The sequence below is a fragment of the Myxine glutinosa genome, chromosome 14, assembly GCF_964187855.1.
Source record: "Myxine glutinosa chromosome 14, kmMyxGlut1.1, whole genome shotgun sequence".
NCBI classification, from domain to species: Eukaryota; Metazoa; Chordata; class Myxini; order Myxiniformes; family Myxinidae; genus Myxine; species Myxine glutinosa.
The window spans coordinates 36,604,617-36,622,963 of NC_136274.1; the positions used below are offsets into that span (position 1 = coordinate 36,604,617).

General features: G+C 44.1%; 3 protein-coding genes across 10 annotated transcripts in view; 1 reads left to right on the forward strand and 2 right to left on the reverse strand.

The window, feature by feature from the left end:
- Positions 1-6,513, reverse strand: part of LOC137415827 (uncharacterized) — a 240,735-nt gene extending 234,222 nt beyond the window's left edge. Inside the window, exons 1-2 of one of the 2 annotated variants that reach the window (XM_078768483.1) lie at positions 6,417-6,513; positions 3,956-4,225 (exon numbers count right to left, since the gene is read on the reverse strand). In XM_078768483.1, the coding sequence (XP_078624609.1) occupies positions 3,956-4,223 (268 nt within the window). In that variant the 5' untranslated portion in view covers positions 4,224-4,225; positions 6,417-6,513. The remainder of the gene's footprint in view (positions 1-3,955; positions 4,226-6,416) is intronic. The other variant, XM_068101345.2, reaches the window with a different exon arrangement.
- A 2,972-nt stretch (positions 6,514-9,485) lies between these two features.
- The window catches only part of DHX37 (DEAH-box helicase 37), a 115,198-nt gene continuing 106,336 nt past the window's right edge, over positions 9,486-18,347 (forward strand). For 3 of the 7 annotated variants that reach the window (XR_013621453.1, XM_068097553.2, XM_068097557.2), the window contains exons 1-2: positions 14,712-14,753; positions 15,097-15,207. Coding sequence is in view for 6 of the 7 variants with exons in the window: in XM_068097553.2 (XP_067953654.2) it covers positions 14,732-14,753; positions 15,097-15,207 (133 nt within the window). In the remaining variant the exon portion in view is untranslated. The other 4 variants (XM_078768556.1, XM_068097554.2, XM_068097555.2 and 1 more) reach the window with 4 other exon arrangements.
- On the reverse strand, positions 9,648-11,094 carry LOC144888766 (uncharacterized). The gene is made up of 3 exons (XM_078767959.1): positions 10,360-11,094; positions 9,983-10,206; positions 9,648-9,819 (listed from the first exon to the last, which is right to left on the reverse strand). Exons 1-3 carry the CDS (start codon positions 11,092-11,094, stop codon positions 9,648-9,650), a joined length of 1,131 nt encoding a protein of 376 aa, XP_078624085.1.

The window sequence follows — 18,347 nt, forward strand, 5'->3', positions numbered from 1 at the left end:
AACCATCCATACTCCTTCCCACATGTCCATTTAGGTCTCCTCCTACCACAACAACTTCCTCATCTTTCACGTTTTCCATCAGCTTCTCTATCGCACACCAGAACTTGTCCTTCTCTTCATCGCTCCGACCAACCTGCGGAGCATATCCCGAGATGACGTTCACCAAGAGCTTGCCAATCATCATTTTCACCATCATCAACCTATCACTCACTCTAGTCACACTCACCACACTGTCTACAAACTCCTCAGAAAACAGGACACCAACACCATTCACGCCCTCCAGGCACCCTTGCCACACAAACTTGTATTTCTGTCTCTGCCTACCCTTCACCATTCTCACACCACTTCCCTTCCATCTCGTCTCTTGCACACAACATATGTCCACTCTTCTTCTGATCAATACTTCCACCACTTCGCCTGATCTCCCTGTCATTGTCCCTCCATTACATGTCGCAAACCTCAGAAACCGATCTCCACTTCGGGCTGTACCCTGCCCATATGTAGTTGTAATTGTCATGGTTCTCTTTTTTTGAGGCAATGTTTTTATGGCCGGATGCCCTTCCTGACACCAACCCTCTTCGTCGCCTCTTACGACACGCAGCGATACGGTGTACCTATTCTAAACCAGGGTACACACCGGGACACGTAAATCTTGGAACGAGAAAACAATTAAATTCTGCACAAATCTTAAGTCACAATCCAGTGAGTTAAATGAAATTGTTACGGCATCAGCACTGGCAGGTGGATTCATTCACTACCGGCCGAGAAGCTTGCAGATGTCTGGCTCAAGGTCGATGGTTTGAAAGAATTTGCTGTAGCGGCGGAATGGCTTTTGTGTAATGGACTACAAAATATTTGTTGGATGTAATGGACAACAAATAATTTGTGCAATGGACTACAAAATTTAAATGTTTCATAATATTTGTTATATTATATCACCTTTGTTTGTATCACCCCAGTATCACCCCAGTATCAGGTTGTATCACCCCAGGTTTAAACGGGAAGACCAAGTGGTTTGGTCCATGGGTATAAAGCCTATGATTGGCTGTAGGGGCAGAAAGAGGCCTCAAGACCATTACAGAAGGCTTGCGTTATGTCCGTAACTCATGAACTCAACACACGAGAATGCGAGTGAAGAGTCCACGAGGGAAGCCGAGCGGGGAAAACATGAAGTGGAGTCGCAGGAAGAGCGAACGGAAAGTAAGGAAATGGTTTGGGGATCGAGGACGGACAAACATGTGATAACTGAGATGAGTTATGGACGGAAATTTGGAGGAATGAATGGAGATGAGGATGGTGGTGGTCACGAGGTGGGCATTTTGGAGACCATGGCTGTTTACAAGAGTCCTTCGGTTGATTCCGAGCAGGACTTGAAATGTGTGGGGTTCAGAAATAGAGTGAGTATGGCAAATGAGAGAATTACAAAGGAAAAGGAGCGACAAGGTAAAAGTGAGCAGAAGAGTGATGAGATGCTGGAGCAGAAGAGTGATGAGATGCTGGAGCAGAAGAGTGATGCGATGCTGGAGCAGAAGAGTGATGAGATGCTGGAGCAGACGAGTGATGAGATGCTGGAGCAGAAGAGTGATGAGATTCTGGAGCAGAAGAGTGATGAGATGCTGGAGCAGAAGAGTGATGAGATGCTGGAGCAGAAGTGATGAGATTCTGGAGCAGAAGAGTGATGAGATTCTGGAGCAGAAGAGTGATGAGATTCTGGAGCAGAAGAGTGATGAGATTGTGGAGCAGAAGAGTGATGAGATTGTGGAGCAGAAGGGTGATGGGATTCTGGAGCAGAAGAGTGATGAGATTCTGGAGCAGAAGGGTGATGAGATTCCGGAGCAGAAGGGTGATGAGATTCTGGAGCAGAAGGGTGATGAGATTCCGGAGCAGAAGGGTGATGAGATTCTGGAGCAGAAGGGTGATGAGATTCTGGAGCAGAAGGGTGATGAGATTCTGGAGCAGAAGGGTGATGAGATTCTGGAGCAGAAGGGTGATGAGATTGTGGAGCAGAAGAGTGATGAGATTGTGGAGCAGAAGGGTGATGGGATTCTGGAGCAGAAGAGTGATGAGATTCTGGAGCAGAAGGGTGATGAGATTCCGGAGCAGAAGGGTGATGAGATTCTGGAGCAGAAGGGTGATGAGATTCCGGAGCAGAAGGGTGATGAGATTCTGGAGCAGAAGGGTGATGAGATTCTGGAGCAGAAGGGTGATGAGATTCTGGAGCAGAAGGGTGATGAGATTCTGGAGCATAATAATGAGGACAATCGAGGTATCACAGTCTCTGCTACCAGCTTGGAGACGGGGTACAGTTCAGCTGCATCCACCAATGACCTGCATCAGAATGTCCCCAACATGTTGGACCTTGAAAGGTCGGTCATGCTGGAAACTCGTATCAATGGACTTCATGATGGAGATCTTGATGCCGATAACGAGAATGACAGTGATACAAGCCAGGAAGTTATTGATGATCCAGCTGGAGCAGATGAGCTTCTGGAGTTGACATTCAACACGTGCTACGTGTGCTTCTTAGTGGCCGTGAGCGTACCTCTGTTATGCTGCGGGCAGCATGTGTGCCAGGAATGTCTGAAACTGGACTGCGATAACCAGCCAACCAGGGCTGAAGTGACATCGCCGACAGGCGTGGCTTTGGGGCTCGCGGAGTGATCGCTTGGTTGAGTTATAAAAGCGAACGCAAAGCCCTTTCACAGGACTTATGAGATATACGGCGCACTTGATGAGAGAACTTACCGGAGGACTGATGCAGTGGCGCTGATTAAAGGAGGACCTTATTAAAGGAGGACTTACTCGCTGGCGCTGATTAAAGCAAGACTTGCCAGCGAGGACGTACAGCGGCAGCGTGTATTAAGAGATCTGGTTGGAAACGCGCTTTGCAAGAGGACTGTGAGGACTGCAAGGAAGCGCGATGATTCAGAGGACATTGGAGAGGGGGCGTTTGGCGCGAATAGTATGCATATTACGTACGCAGGACACCAGCCTTCCCCCCGATATATAATTGTCCGTTCGCGTTCCAACTACACGCCGAGCTGCCTGCCGTGTTTCGGCCGCTGGATCGGAGCTTGGACCGGAGCCTGGACCGGAGCCGAGCTGGAGCCTGGACTCGCTGGTGACCTTCAACCATCTACAATCCCTGTGTGAGTGTGTATGTGAGACGGGCCCATTTGTCCTGGGTATTAAGAATAAGACTGTTTAAGGCTGCCCTGTGTTCTTCTTCTTCCTCTTCCTATCCTGTACATTCCTTCGTTTCCTCTTCTCCTTCTTGTAAATTGTTAATAAACCAATGTTTGTTCTTCCTATTTTCTGGGTTTCCTCTTTATCCGATCGCATTAGTCTTTTCTCAATTGGGTAAACGTAGCACGATGAGAAACCGCTCAGAATCGGGTTTAGTCCTTGCTAACGGCCCGAATCGCGGCTCGCTTCGCTCGGCGTGTCCACCAACGCCGTGGTTTGGGTGGGAGTTATCTCCTTGCTTTACAGCCGGTGATAGTACTTAGGTAATTGGACTAAGACTCGACCAACAAGCCTATTTACCACTGACCGGAAGGAACGTTATAACTTCCAGGACTCGGGTCGGCCAGATAAAAGGACAAGGGGATTCAACCCCCCTTGATAAGGGGAGAGCCGACGTCTGAGATCCGTAACAATTGGTCAAGTAACAATTGTAACAATTTAACAATTGTAACAATTGGTCCGAGATCCGTAACACGTAACCTTTATCTATCAATATTGTTGAAATGAAGATCAAATAGCTGTATGTTGAAATATGTTGAAAAAGTCAAAACTTTACATGGGGTGTACTTACCTTTTCACGTGACTGTATGCATATATACATATATATACTTTGAAGGTGAAAAGAGGGAGAAGGTAGGGTGGACATTAACGTCACCAAGTTCAGACTTTTAGTGAAAATGCTCATCAACTCGTGCCTCATTTGCATTACCTCCATCTGTTGTAAAAGCTGGAGCTGCCATATTGATCCTGGTCTTATCTTCAGCTTTTACTTTCACAAAAAGCTGCTCATCTTTTTCAAACAGGCAAACATCATCACCCAAGCTCTTGAGGAAAGCCTGAACCGATGTAAATCCACTATCCCTGACTGAAAGGCCATTTTTGTGCAATTGTCCATAGATAGAGTTCAAGGAATTCACAAGTACTCCTTCAGGATGCGATTTAATGATCTCCAAAGTCCTTTTCTTTTTCTGCTCCATGGCTGCAAATGAAGAACACATCACTTTTCAGAGAGTTGATTCATCAATACTTACAAAATAAGAATAACCATGTTTGGTTTCCTTCAAAATCGGTGTGACAAAATGTTTACATTCTGAACAGGTATGGTGAATACAATATTATCGAAAATGTCAAGGTACGTCACAACACATTCCGCTTGTGAGAAGAATTGCCCACATACATATTTATTTGAGAAACTGTGAAAAAAATCTCTTCAGCAGATATAATATAGTCCCCAAAGTCTCATTGCTCTGTTTGAGAAATTGATATTCGAAAGAAAGGAGCGAGTGGAGTTTAGAAAAGGAATGATAATCAGCAATAGCAGGCACCTCCATCAGGAGAATGTCAAACATCCTAGTGTGACGAGTTAGGAGAGGGAGGCGTCATAGAGGGGGATATGTTTTATGCCACCAGGCATACGTGAATAATGTGCAGTTGAATAAAGAAAATTATATACTGTACAAGAAATTGCTTAAATATGTGTGGAATCTCCAGGGTGAAACAGACTCTATGGGGAAACAGGTTAGTAGAGGTGTGGCATTCATTTGCAGCTTAGTTTGTGTAATAATCCATTGAGATGTCCAGTATATTTTTGTGTCTTCGAAACTATGGCTGGTATAACGAGGAAATATCTTTTCATTGTTGGAAGACATTGAAGCTGAGAAAACATTTCTATGAGAGGAACAATGCTAAGAGAACAATGCCACTGAACATTTTAAAATCATAAAGATGCATACCAGCTTTTGCAGGAGAGAATGGAACTTTGCATATCTGATTGTGGTGGAAGGACATGTCTGTGCCCCATCAGTGAAAGATCATCAACTTATGGTTACAAGATTGGTGAGAGGAAAGAAACATGTTCCGATGCACACAACTAATCGAGGACAAAAGCACACAACTAATCGAGGCATCTCTGGAATGAAGTTTCTTTATGTTTCGTGCTGTTTTAATCCTGTTGGCATTTTTAACCCTTTGAGTACGGGATTTTTTTTATTTATAAAAATACGCCCGGTACGGGATTAATTTGGCATTTTGGTACAGGAATGCAACCACGTACTGACGATCTACGTCAGTACTCAAAGGTACTTTATTTTACAAAATTTACTTTATTTATTTTACAAATATTTTGTTTTGTTTACAAACAAGTTTACAAGTTTGTTTACAAACTTTATTTACAAATAAGGTACAAAGGTACAAAGTCTACTTTATTTATAGGCATAGTCGATGACGTGTAGTAACGTCATCCGTACACAAAACTTTTTCTTGGGTTGCGGCACTGGACGACATCCGTACTCAAAGGGTTAAGAGATCTATTTTCTTTTCTTTTTTTGTGGGGGCCTAAAACACTTCCGTACACCACTAAGGGATGGTGTCTGGCACCATTTAATATTACCTTTCACATTGCTGCAAAGGCTCAAGCACTACAAAACGATAACAAAATTTATTTTTTTTTTCATCCAACTTTCTTTTTCAGAATTTCCTTTTGCCTATAACACTTCCCGGCACTCAATGATGGATTTCTGAAAGTTTGATAAAGATCCGGTCGGCCATCACTGAGAAAAATGGCGCCACACGCACGTACTAACGTAACAGTAACACGCGCACGCACACACGCACTAACGCACATCTCTTATCGTATAGATTTTCATACAAAAATACGTACATATCGTGTTTCATTATTACAAGTCATCTTTGGGATACCAGCATCCCCACGATATTTTTCATTTACTTTATTTTAATTCAGGTTATATACCCTGTACTCGGCCTACATCAAGCCTATCTATTCCCATGATATTGCATTAATTCTTCCAGGAAAAGAATTCAAACTCGTCTTTGTAATCTTCGGACTATTAAGGAGTAAAGCACCATCGGCATCAGACAATATGCGTCAATGACTCAATGTAGCCTATGTTATTAAACAATAAAAACGACGCAAGCTTAACTTATTCATCAATTTTACCACAAAACCGAAGGGTTCATTTTTACCACAAAACCGGAGGATTCATTTTTACCACAAAACCGAAGGATTCATTTTTACCACAAAACCGATGCTTACGTTTTACATTTGCCGCACATTTAAAATATTTCGCAACAAAACCAAATAAAAATGAACAACGAAGTTACTATTAACAAAAAAAACAACTCTTTAACTGCTCCACATGAACAATATTTACCAGGATAGCAGGAAGAACTGAAGCATCCACACAATCGAGTGAAAGTGCTCTCTGACTAAACATTGCCGGGAAATCGCATCGAAACAACCGGCTCCTCCCAACAACGATTGCCATTGGTCTGCGGTAACTTTGCGGGAGTATAGACACGTCCCATTGGTTGACGGGAAAATAACGTCATGACGATGATTCTTACTGATGACGCTACTTACTCATCATGTCGTGTGTTTGGTTTCTTTGAAAACGGAAGTTTCGTTGGTTTCGTTCGTATTTAATTTGCTTTCGGTTTCACAAATTGTGCAATTTCGATTTTCGAAACAGTTAACGGTAAACAAATATATGAGCGTTTAATGAGGGCATTTTGATTGATATCAATTGAAGAAATATAGAGTCGGTGTTGAACATTATTCGTGTTTCATCACAATCAATTTTGCCGAGTGCCAGTCCATCACTTGTTCATCCAAATGGGTGAAAATAATCATTGTAATAATAATTGTAATCCAAATGAGCTCACGTGTCCTAAAAACCTGCTATGCTGCTGTTGCACAAATCTCTGCCATTTTCACCCTATCATTTGCACTATGTTGTAGGAGCTGTGCTCCCACGTAGTCGGAAGAATGGACGCGACAAAAAGCTGGAATTCGTCCGAGTTTCTTTATTGTCACAAAACAACTCGGGTACTCTGAAAAGCCCGTTTATCGGGCAGCAATATATATACACACATTATCCCGGAGCGTTTGCCCGGGAAAGGCGAGAGGGGCGTGGCCGGGCGTCCTGGATGCGGCCTGGCAAGTCGAGGGCGGGCATGGCCGGGCGTGCCCGGGCATGCCCGGGCGTCCCGGACGAGGCCTGGCAAGTTGAGAGCGGGCCTGGCATGCCCGGGCGTCCCGGACGCGGCCTGGCAAGTCGAGAGCGGGCCTGGCCTGCCCGGGCGTCCTGGACGAGCCCGGCATGGTGATCGCTCCGCGTCCTTGGTAGGTGCAAGGCGATTGTGTAAACCCAGCGGTAGCCGCTACAATGTCATCTTTCATCTGCATGGATATCACTGCACGACATAATAACTACCAGCCCCTAATGGGCTGACAGTCATCTCTTGAGGTGATAGTTCAGATATCTGTTGATTTTTTTTTTTGGGGGGGGGGGGGTCTGAGAGCTCCTCTCCCTCCTCCCCTCTCTTCCCCTCCCCCCCCTCCCCTCCCCGATCTCCTGGGAGGCACACTTGTAGCGACACATGGGTCCCCCAAGCAAGACCGGCATCAGAATCTCCTTGCTCCAGCCGGTGACGTCACCGGCGGGGATCCCTGGCGCCAGAGTGGCTGGTCACGTGACCGCCAAAGCGTGCCGCGCGTGCGGGTATAATGAGCTACACCTGTGGATCACGTGACCACCGAAGCACGCCTCGCTTGAGAGGCGTGGCTTTCGGTTTCGGTTTTTGGTTTTGCTTTATAAGGCAGCCCGATAAACGGGCTTTTTAGTGTGTTACAGTGTTCCCGAGTTGGTTTTACGAATAAACATCTTCTCGGACGAGTTTGTGCCTTGCGATCCTTTTGTCCGTATCATGCTGGAGCCCGGACTCCTTCACACTGATACTAAATCGAAAGATCTTAGACCGAGCGATCCTGTGGACCATCGAGTAGAAGCTCTGTATCAGATTTCAGAGCAGCCAGTTGGTAAATTATGGACAAGTATAAATCTCAAGTTTCGGGGGTTAACCTCCTCTGGGAGCCCCCATGATAAGAAAAATCGAAGACAGAGCGATTGTGCAAGCCATCAAATAGAAGGGATGTATTGGGTTTCAGAGAAATCAGTTGGTAAATAAGGGACAAGTATCTCTTATCTTCCCCCATCCAAAACCTTGATCTTTTCTACCGCTGTTAATTAACCCCAGATCCACTTTTCTGAAATACCGACTTCTTTCCTGGAAGTCCAAGCAGTGTCCATGTGTTTTTTTACCTCTCCCACCCCTCACCCCCCTTCCCATGCCCCCTCCCCCCAAGCCCTCGACCTCACACAGATCTCCTGATGTCCCTTCTCTCAAATGTTGTACTTGTGTGCTTCCCCCTCTCTCTCCATCTTGTCTCCCGCTCCCTTTATTTCCTCCTGTCTCCGTTTTTTTTTTTGTTTTTTTTTTGTCATCAATGTTAGCTCTTACACGAGCCTCGATCTTGTGTACAAAAAAAAAGAAAAAAAAGTAGGGATCAGAAGTTTGGGGGTCAAACCCTCCCCCCTCCCTTAACCCCGAGAGCCCCCATGATCTGAAATCGAAAGATCTAAGCCCGAATGATTGTGCGGGATACTCTCTTGTATTCATGTGTGAAGTTTCAGAACAATCAACCGGATGATAACTGATAAGGCTGGAGTAGCAAAAAAGTAGCAAACAAGTACAGATACAATCAAAGGACGCCGCCCCCATGCCAAATAATTAAATATCCTACAGCGCGGCATTGCCGGGGCGCCACTGGTGCCCGGCAATACCGCAGTGCAGCTCATTGAGGCTGCACTGGGAGTAGTAAGGGCATTTTATGAGATATTTCACAAATCTGTTAACTAAATTGTTACCAAAAAGTTTCTTCACCAATATGTTTGTAAAGGTGTGTAATAACATGTGTTAAAATGTTGAAGTTCAACTCCCGTGGGAAACCCAGAAAAAAAGCTGTTGAATTCGGGTACCGAAAAATTATTTTCGAGAATTTTTTTTTTTTTTAATCGGCCCTTAAGTAACTTATGAGGGGTCAAATAAGGGTTTTTCATGATTCTGAGTTGATTGTTAACATTTATATTTTCACTTTTACATTTACACACAAAGTAGCTTTTATTTCACATACATATATAATACTCAAGAGTTATTTCTCATTCACAATGTCAGAAGTTTCAACAGTCATTGTCTATGTCTTCTTCAGACTCAACAACATCATGACTGCAGTTTCTGCATGTAATGCCATTACAGACTCCACAGGCCGAGATGCACGTGACCCCATTCTTCTTGCAGCTGCATCGCCGGTTGCTGCAATCTCCATGACAATTACAGCTCGTGAACTGCAATAGCTCCTCAGGAGCCGTGGGGTCCAGTGTTGGAACTGGCTCATACCCATGCACACCTATTGTCCATCCATAGTCACTGGGGTTCAGAGACATGCTCTGTAGAAGGATCCAGTCCCGGGTCTGCAGGTAGGCACGGAGTGAATGTTGTGCAGCTGCACCCTCTGTTGGAGGTAGAGTCTCTGGTTTGATCACTCATGCCGCTGCCTTCCTTGAGAACATGTTGTACGGAATTTCACCCAATGTAGTATCTCGTCCATGGTAAATGTACTTGAAAATCGCAGTACCAGCCTGAATCACTGTTTCCTTGGTGGCTTCTGTGTCAAGGAAGATGTCGATGTACTCAGCCGCGTCCCCTTCGCAAAACCTAAAAAAAAGCACCAGGTCTATGTCAAGTAAAGTATAATGTAAAACAGAAATAAAATTATTATTATTTTTAACATTTATACTATGATGACAATGATTATAATTATTATTATTATTAGTATTAGTATTATTTGCCGACGTAATAGTAGTATTATCATTATTACCTGGCAAATAGAGTTGTTTTCCCATGACCAGCGATTGCAGAAACCGTATCACACCCCGTGAAGGCGTGACAGAAGAGCAGGTAGCTCTTCTGTGTTTCGGAGAGAGATTCTTTGATCTTTCGGACGTCATAAGAGCCGTTTGATGTGGTTAAGAAGAGTGGATGGTGGCTGTCTGAGCTATGGTGCACCAGCATTACCAGCACGTCTGCATCTTCTGCCCGCACCTGAAAATATAACAACATGTACAAAGCATAATGAACCGTTCAAGAACAGATTTAACTTTTCAACAGTGTGAATTCTCTTATTTTTAAATTACCCCATCTCCCCCCGGGCTCCATCCAATAGTTATACTAACTGAAGACACAAATGGTACTGACCTCAACAGAGCCATCTGAAGCAGCAGCCAATGCCTCTCTCACAATTGAAGTGTCAGCATCATTGTCACACTGCTCCACAGTGATGTGATGTTTTCGGAAGGTTGAAGAGAGAAGGTGGATGAGCTCACTCTTGTTATGAGTGTTGTCCAGAAACTTTGCTCTTGGGGTCCAGTTGGACATATCCGGTCGAATCTGGAGATTACAGCAGGAATTCTTGGTACGCCGGATGTGGTCGTGATCTTTTGATGATCTGCTGTAGCCATCAAAGACCACAATGATCTTCTGGGAGCAGCGGCCCAGATACTGCACGTAGCTCAGGTAACTGTTGGCGATCTCCTGCCAGGTCTGACGTTGTTCCCACTTCACCATGTAGACAAGCCATCCGCCATCAATTACGAGGGTGCAGCAGGGTTGGTTAGTCAAGTCAAGTGGATCAGTTAACGCCTTCAGGCTTGTATTTGAAAAGTCTGCCTTGTTTGCCTTGTTCATCTTCTGATCTTTGTTGCTGAACAGGGACAATGGGAAGGGAGTCAGCTCATACTGTAAGCTTGTCAGAACTGTCATATCCCGCTGGGCGAAAATGATCAGTCGGTTGAACAACTTTAGTGAGTCAAGGTGAATCTTTTTCTCGTTGACCAAGGGAAATTTTCTTAGTGATGACAGGGCTTTTATCTTTGACTTGACATCCATGGTCGACGTCACTGACTGTCCATCCAGCTTGATCTGCATCTCCATCCCAACTTCAGCTGCTCTCTCAGCATTGACTGCGTCATCTCCAGTGCTTGTGAATCCTGTTGAGAAAGACACGAGCAACTCCTTGTCTCTATCGTTGTCGAATGGCTTGATCTCCTCAAACCATTTTAGGACAAGTTCAACTGCCTCTGCATCTCGCTTCATCTGTGTCTTGGCAAGGTCTCTGTGGACTGGAACATGTTTACTGACGTCCTCCTCCATCCGCCGGTTGACATCAGACAGGTGACTGAGGGTGAGCACCCAGCATTTGTGGCCAGAAAAACTGTTTCTCATTCTTCCTCTGCTCAGTCCACCTTGTGACTTGGCTGCCTTCATTAATGTCTGCTCAATGCAAATGTCACACCATGTGCCGGACCACTCATGACTTGAGTAACGGACAACGTGGTTCCCGTGGGCAGTGAGACGTTCTAAGGTGTCTTTGTAAGCAGGCAAAGTTTCTAGTTCCTTCATGAGTTGACAGTGAAGTCAAAGTTTTTGTTGAGAACTTTAACAGTTAATAAAGACTGCAAAATGCCAATGCAGAGGCACCTTCTGTGACCCCAAGCACCTTTTTTACAAGTTCTATATTTAGAAATTATTTTTCCACAAAGGAGTGTCTGTGGTGAAATATAAATGTTAACAATCAACTCAGAATCATGAAAAACCCTTATTTGACCCCTCATAAGTTACTTAAGGGCCGATTAAAAAAAATAAAAATTCTCGAAAATAATTTTTCGGTACCCGAATTCAACAGCTTTTTTTCTGGGTTTCCCACGGGAGTTGACCTTCAACATTTTAACACATGTTATTACACACCTTTACAAACATATTGGTGAAGAAATTTTTTGGTAACAATTTAGTTAACAGATTTTCATATGTTTCCCTTACTATATAAAGTTCAAACTGTCCAGGAATTAAGCCAAGATGATGAGATTGCCCGCAATAATTTTTGTGAGGGAATGCTTTCATTTATGGACGGAAATGAAAACCACAACATTGCGAACAATTTGTTCATGTCTGATGAAGCACATTTTCATCTGTGTGTCTTTGTCAACAAGCAAAATACTCGTTTTTGGGCAGCCGAAAACCCAAGAGACATGCACACAAAACCGTTACACAGTCCCAAAGTCACAGTGTGGTGTGCACTTTTGTCGTTCGGCATCATAGGGCCTTACTTCTTTTAGAACGATAACGGAAATGCCGTCACTGTTCTGCAGCTCGATATACCGATATGGTTTCTAACTTCCTCTCCAGAAAATTCAACATATTTTCAGAAGTGAGCCCAATGAGGTGGTTTCAGCAAGATGGTACAACCTCCCACACCACCAGAGTATCCATGAATACTGTAAGGGCGCTCTTTCCAAAGCATGTCATTTCCAGAAACGGCGATATTCCATGGCCAGCGAGGTCACCCGATTTGACTGCATGTGATTATTTCTTGTGGTCATATCTAAAGGACAAAGTGTATGTTAACCGTCCACAAACTCTTCATGAACCGAAGTAAAACATCAGACGCGAAATCAATGATATTGACGTGGCCATGTTGCAGAACGTCATGAATAATTGGCGTCCAAGATTGGAGGAATGTGTCAGACAAAATAGTGCGCATCTCCTAGATGTTCTTTTCCACAAATAAATGGCATGTTATGTACTTCACTTTCTTGTAAAAACTTGTTTTTAAATACAACTTTTTATTACCTTTACACGAGTGTTAAAAATAACCATATTTCTGGCTCCTGTATATGGCCACATAGCCGAAAGAAACATTAACATACGTATTTGAAATGAGGGAAAAAAGGAAAAGCAATTACATCCAAATCAGAATCAATCACAAATGTCAAATCATCATTTTACCTTTTCGTTGAATATATGCTCGTGAATGTGCCATTCCTCACGTTTCTGAGAAAAGTATGATGACGTCCAGGAAGAAGAAGAAGCCTTACCACAATTTCGACCACTTCCAGAATTGATCTATTAATTATTTATGTTCAAATGTCTAGTAATTGTTTTGTACTTGTGTGTGTGTGTGTGTGTGTATATATGTATGTGTATATATGTATGTGTGTATATATATATATATCTGTCATTAATCAAAAAGGCTTCGGCACGATAGAGGGATTTTTTTTTTAAATCCAAAAAAACCGACGTTTTTGCCTAAAACACACCCCCAGACACTCACTGATGAACCTTTGCCAGTTTGACGAAGACCCATTCAGTGCTCTCAGAGTAAAATGGTGATACAGACCACCGGCTCTCTTATATAGTAGATACCGGTATATGGATTCCATCCTCTCTCACGTGAGAGGAGAGAGGGACACTCGAGATTATATGCGGGTGGGGGGGGGGGGGGGGCACTTTTATATTCTGTCCAATCAAACTAATTGCTACTTTTTATAAATACACAATTAAATATTAATTTCTTGTGGATTGTGGCGGTTACCTTATGTGCAGGTAACCGCATGTGGCGGTTACTTTATGTGCAGGTAACCATTACCTTATTTGGGCATAATACACGCGCACGGGCCTGTTGGACTTGTGGTTGTGTGGACGTGACGCACGCGCGGTTGCCGGAGCCACGCCCTCCGAAGAGGGCTTTTGGCTTTATATAAGCGTGCCGACTTCCGTTCGCTTAGAGTGTGCTGGATCTTGCTGTTTGAATAAACCAACTTCGAACCCTACGAATGGCCTCGTTCTCTCGCCTTCCGCGACTCCTAAATTGTCGGAGTAGTTGCGGTTGTAGTTGTACGAGGGTGACGAGGCGGCCGTGCCGCTAACGTCAGTGCGCGCGAAGGTGACGAAGCAGCCGTGCCTTCGGAGGGTCTTGGAGCAGGCTCGCCCCTCTGGTCGTAGAGGAGGAGCCGAGCGCGGTGCGCGAACCTCATAGTCATGGCCGTCGTCGTTTCCGAAACTCCGGCATTTCGAAACCGCGTTCGAAACTGCGCCCGAAGCCGTGCGGGAGAAGCCGGCGTCACCAGCTTAGGAGTCGCGGAAGGCGAGAGAACGAGGCCATTCGTAGGGTTCGAAGTTGGTTTATTCAAACAGCAACATCCAGCACACTAACACTAAGCGAACGGAAGTCGGCACGCTTATATAAAGCCAAAAGCCCTCTTCGGAGGGCGTGGCTCCGGCAACCGCGCGTGCGTCACGTCCACACAACCAAAAGTCCAACAGGCCCGTGCGCGTGTATTATGCCCAAATAAGGTAATGGTTACCTGCACATAAGGTAACCGCCACATGCGGTTACCTGCACATAAGGTAACCGCCACATTATAATATTTTGTATATAATTATATATTTATAAACAATATGTCTATATAATTAAATATTTTTCAAAATTCGTTTATCAAATATTTGTGAAAGTCTTGATTTATTTTATGTTTCACATAGGTGTTTAGAAGGTGTTTAGTTTTCATCATTTTGCTCCTTTGCTTGAGTCAATCCGTTAGTTGAGGACGGAGACTGGATGGTTAGTGTATAAGCGCTGTTCTGTTTAGCGATGCTGATCTCCCATCTTCACACGTACTTTCTGTAAATGATGTAATAAGAAATATTTTCCACCAATTTTTTCTCAATATTGTGAGTGTACATCAAAATAACAGGAAAACGCCATGAAATTTTGAAAGAGGAGGTTGTAGAAAGCATGTGTTGTACAGTTCGTTTGGGTACAGTAGCGTGTTTATATTGTCGTTTGGCCGTCTGGTGTTCAGTCAGTTTTACGTTAGTCACGTGGTTGTAAGAGGTTTTATAGAAGCTTTTATTGAATATATATATATAATATATATATATATATATAAAATAATATATACATGATAAAGTCTACCAGGTATTATAGCTCGAAGAGTGACATGTCTTTCAATGTACTGTTTGCCCACTTTTGTTGTCATGTAATGGTTTTTAACAACGAGCGATTGATTTTGAACGAGTTGGCGCCGTGTGTGGCGATCTTATTCAGGTTCGTGGTTGTTGTGGATAACCGATCTTCCTCACACCTGTCCTGTCTTTCAGATGCCATGGGACGTCTAAGAAAGCATTTCAACCATGCCAGCCGTATGCAGAGGAAGACCGAAGTTTTGGAAGAGGACAAGGAAACCCTGAACATTGAAATCGAAATTGATGGTAAGTTGCAGTCCTGTCTACAACGACACATCTTTCACTTGTTGCTTTGTAGTTCGAATTATGCATTTAAGTTCTACCCAATGATATTGACTTTGATTCTGCTTTCAAATCAAGTAACAGCTTCTTCTTTAAGATTTTTCCCCTAAGGATGCTTTGGAGGGTGTTTTTGTTATGCGCCATCTGTAGATTTGCGCTATCAATGGATCCATCGTTCGTGCAGGCATCGGTAGATTTCGCAGGCATTGTTTTGCATCATCAATGGATGCATATCATTGGTAGATAGCGCATTGGTAGATCGGTTTGCATCAGGAGGGGAGGTTGAAATGATAAGGATTGTTTGTAGGAAATATTCCGAAATATTTAGAAAAACCTCCTGTTTTTTTCTAATTGTTTCTTCCTTTTTACTTTTAGTGCCATGTCTTTGTATCGGTGTAATGTTTGTCTGGTGTCGGATGTAACACTACCTACGAACGATGGATCTATTGATAGTACAGCGCGATCGGTGTATAGAGCGAGGTCAATCGATGCCTGCACCATCTACCGATGCCTGCACGAACGATGGATCCATTGATAGCGCAGCACGATTCGTCGATAGCGCAAATCTACCGATGCCTGCACGGACAATGGATCCATTGATAGCGCAGCGCGATTGGTCGATAGCGCAAATCTACCGATGCCTGCACGGACGATGGATCCATTGATAGCGCAGCACAATCGGTCGATAGCGCAAATCTACTGAATGAATGAATGAATGAATTATCGTTTTAAGGCCATTTTCCCTGCTCGAGTGGGGGTTAGCCTTGCGGGCCCCATGACAATCATTGTTCCCTGTTTGAGGCAATGTTTTTATGGCCGGATGCCCTTCCTGACGCCAACCCTTGGTCACGCTCTTACGATGCACAGGGGTACGCAGGTATCATTCATCCCAGCAAGCTGGTACTCAATTTGCCGACCTCGGAAGGATGACAGGCTGAGTCAACCCCCCTGGTGTTAATTCAGCGATCGACCGGGATTCGAACCCAGGATCCTAGGATCCCAAGCCGGCACCCTAACCGCTAAGCCAACACCAGGCGATAGCGCAAATCTGCTGATGGCGCATAACCTTTTCATGAGGTGAAGGAGCAGGAAATGAGGTTCTATACAAGCGAGGCTCATCGAAGAGTGAGGCAATTGGATAAACAAGCATGGCTATGAATGAACATAAAAAGAGGGGAGAGAGATGAGAGAAATATATATATATATATATATATATATATATATATATATATATATATTGTCGCGTAACCGTGATTAACACCACAGTTACGGATGACCGATTTGCGAGACTTTAACTCCCGAGGCGAACACTCAATGGCGGACTCAAGTTCAACACCAACGCGCGGAATGGCGGGACGCAGCGAAGGCTCCGCAACCTTATCTATTAAAATCAAACACCCAGGAAAACTGCGTTCAGATATTATGTACAAAAAGTAATATAAGGGTTTATTAGGAAAAGTAAAGCCAGTGAAAAAGCCCGCCGGTAAATCTAATAACTCTAATAAACCTAAATCGGGACGTCCCCACGCGACTGACAGCAAACACAAACGAGGGAGATTAATTACGAAAATAACACGTCTTGTAAAATGTACACAAGGAGCTCGGCTTATCTGTCTTTGTCGTCTTGTATTGTTTGCCGTCCACCCCGGCACCGCTCGGCCCCGATGCACCCACGAGGCCTTGCTCCACCAGGCTCCGATCCTCTCGCCGCCCACCAGGTCCGTGCACCACGCTCCAAAGCACCCAACGCAAGCCAGCAGCTTCACACGAGGTCGATCCCCACACAAAGCACGAAGACAGGACCGGAGAGAACGCAGGTGTGACTGCACGTCTCGTCCTTCCAACTCGCTTCTCAATTGCTCACTGCCAAGCTCGAACTCGACTGCGACTGCCCGAAATGGCGTGTCCTCTCCAACTCCAACTGGCGAACTAACTCCGTGTGACTTGCGACTCAACTCTCTGGTGCCTGCCTGCGTCTGCGTCTGCCACGAACTCAACTCAACTTCGCGAACTAACTCCGTGTGACTTGCGACTCAACTCAACTTCGCGAACTCCTGAAATGGCGTCCGACCGTCGCCTATATTGGTGGCCGATGACGTCACATTGGCGCACTCCTCAGCCAATCAAAGCCTCCCGCGACTCCTGACATCTCCCGTCCGTGACCCCGCGGTCCTGGCATAACACGTGCCGGCCAGGTTTGTAGGCCTTTGGAGGTGTACACGGTGGCGGTGTATTGTGGCGGTGTTCTTGGCCTGGTGGTGTCCATTTATACGAAGTCCTTGTCAGGGAAAGGGGATTATTTAATGTTGCGCTAAGGACCTAACTAATGTTTATGTGGTTTGCAGTGCCATAAAGGACAAAGGTTTGATTACTAGGTGATACTCACAGGGGCGTTACCTTTAATCCCTCACTATTTAACACTCGAATCTCCAGGTAGATCCACACTCATACATCTTACCCCGACAACCGCCTGAACATCAATAACTTATTACATGTAGAGTCCGTCACGACCGCCGAATACCTACCTATTCAGATCTACCTAGCTCTAGATGTTGCATTACCAAATTCATAACAATATATATATATATATATATATATATATATATATATATATATATATATATATACATATATACATATGTATATATACACATACATACATACACACATACATACATATACACATACACTAGTGGTGCATGCTTACACATTGTGTAAGCAATAATAAACCGTGCTTCGTACGTAGACAGTACATAATAAATAGAAGCTTTATTATTTATTGGCAAGCACCACCGACCTCCTGCTAGATGTCGATTGAGGTTTTTATTTCACAATTCATTTATATAAATTACAATTTTCAAATGCTAGATATCGATTGAGGGGTTTTTTTTTTTACGTATGCATTTACAGTTTTTTATTTAAATTTTCATTTAAGGACGCCTTTTCTTTTTTCCTATTTACCGACATTATTGTCATGTTTATTTCACAGTTTACAGTTGTAGAAATTACAATTTTCAAATGCTAGATGTCGATTGAGGTTTTTTGTATTGTCGAATTGAGGTTTGATTGAGGTTGTCATTGTATTGATTGAGGTTTGATTGAGG

Excerpts from the sequence above, each read along its gene's own strand:
- LOC144888766 (XM_078767959.1), bottom strand. The coding sequence starts at position 11,094 with ATGGAGATGCAGATCAAGCTGGATGGACAGTCAGTGACGTCGACCATG. Across the intron at positions 10,207-10,359 it reads CTTCAGATGGCTCTGTTGAG|GTGCGGGCAGAAGATGCAGA; the intron begins GTCAGTACCATT and ends TTATATTTTCAG. Across the intron at positions 9,820-9,982 it reads AAAACAACTCTATTTGCCAG|GTTTTGCGAAGGGGACGCGG; the intron begins GTAATAATGATA and ends GCTTTTTTTTAG.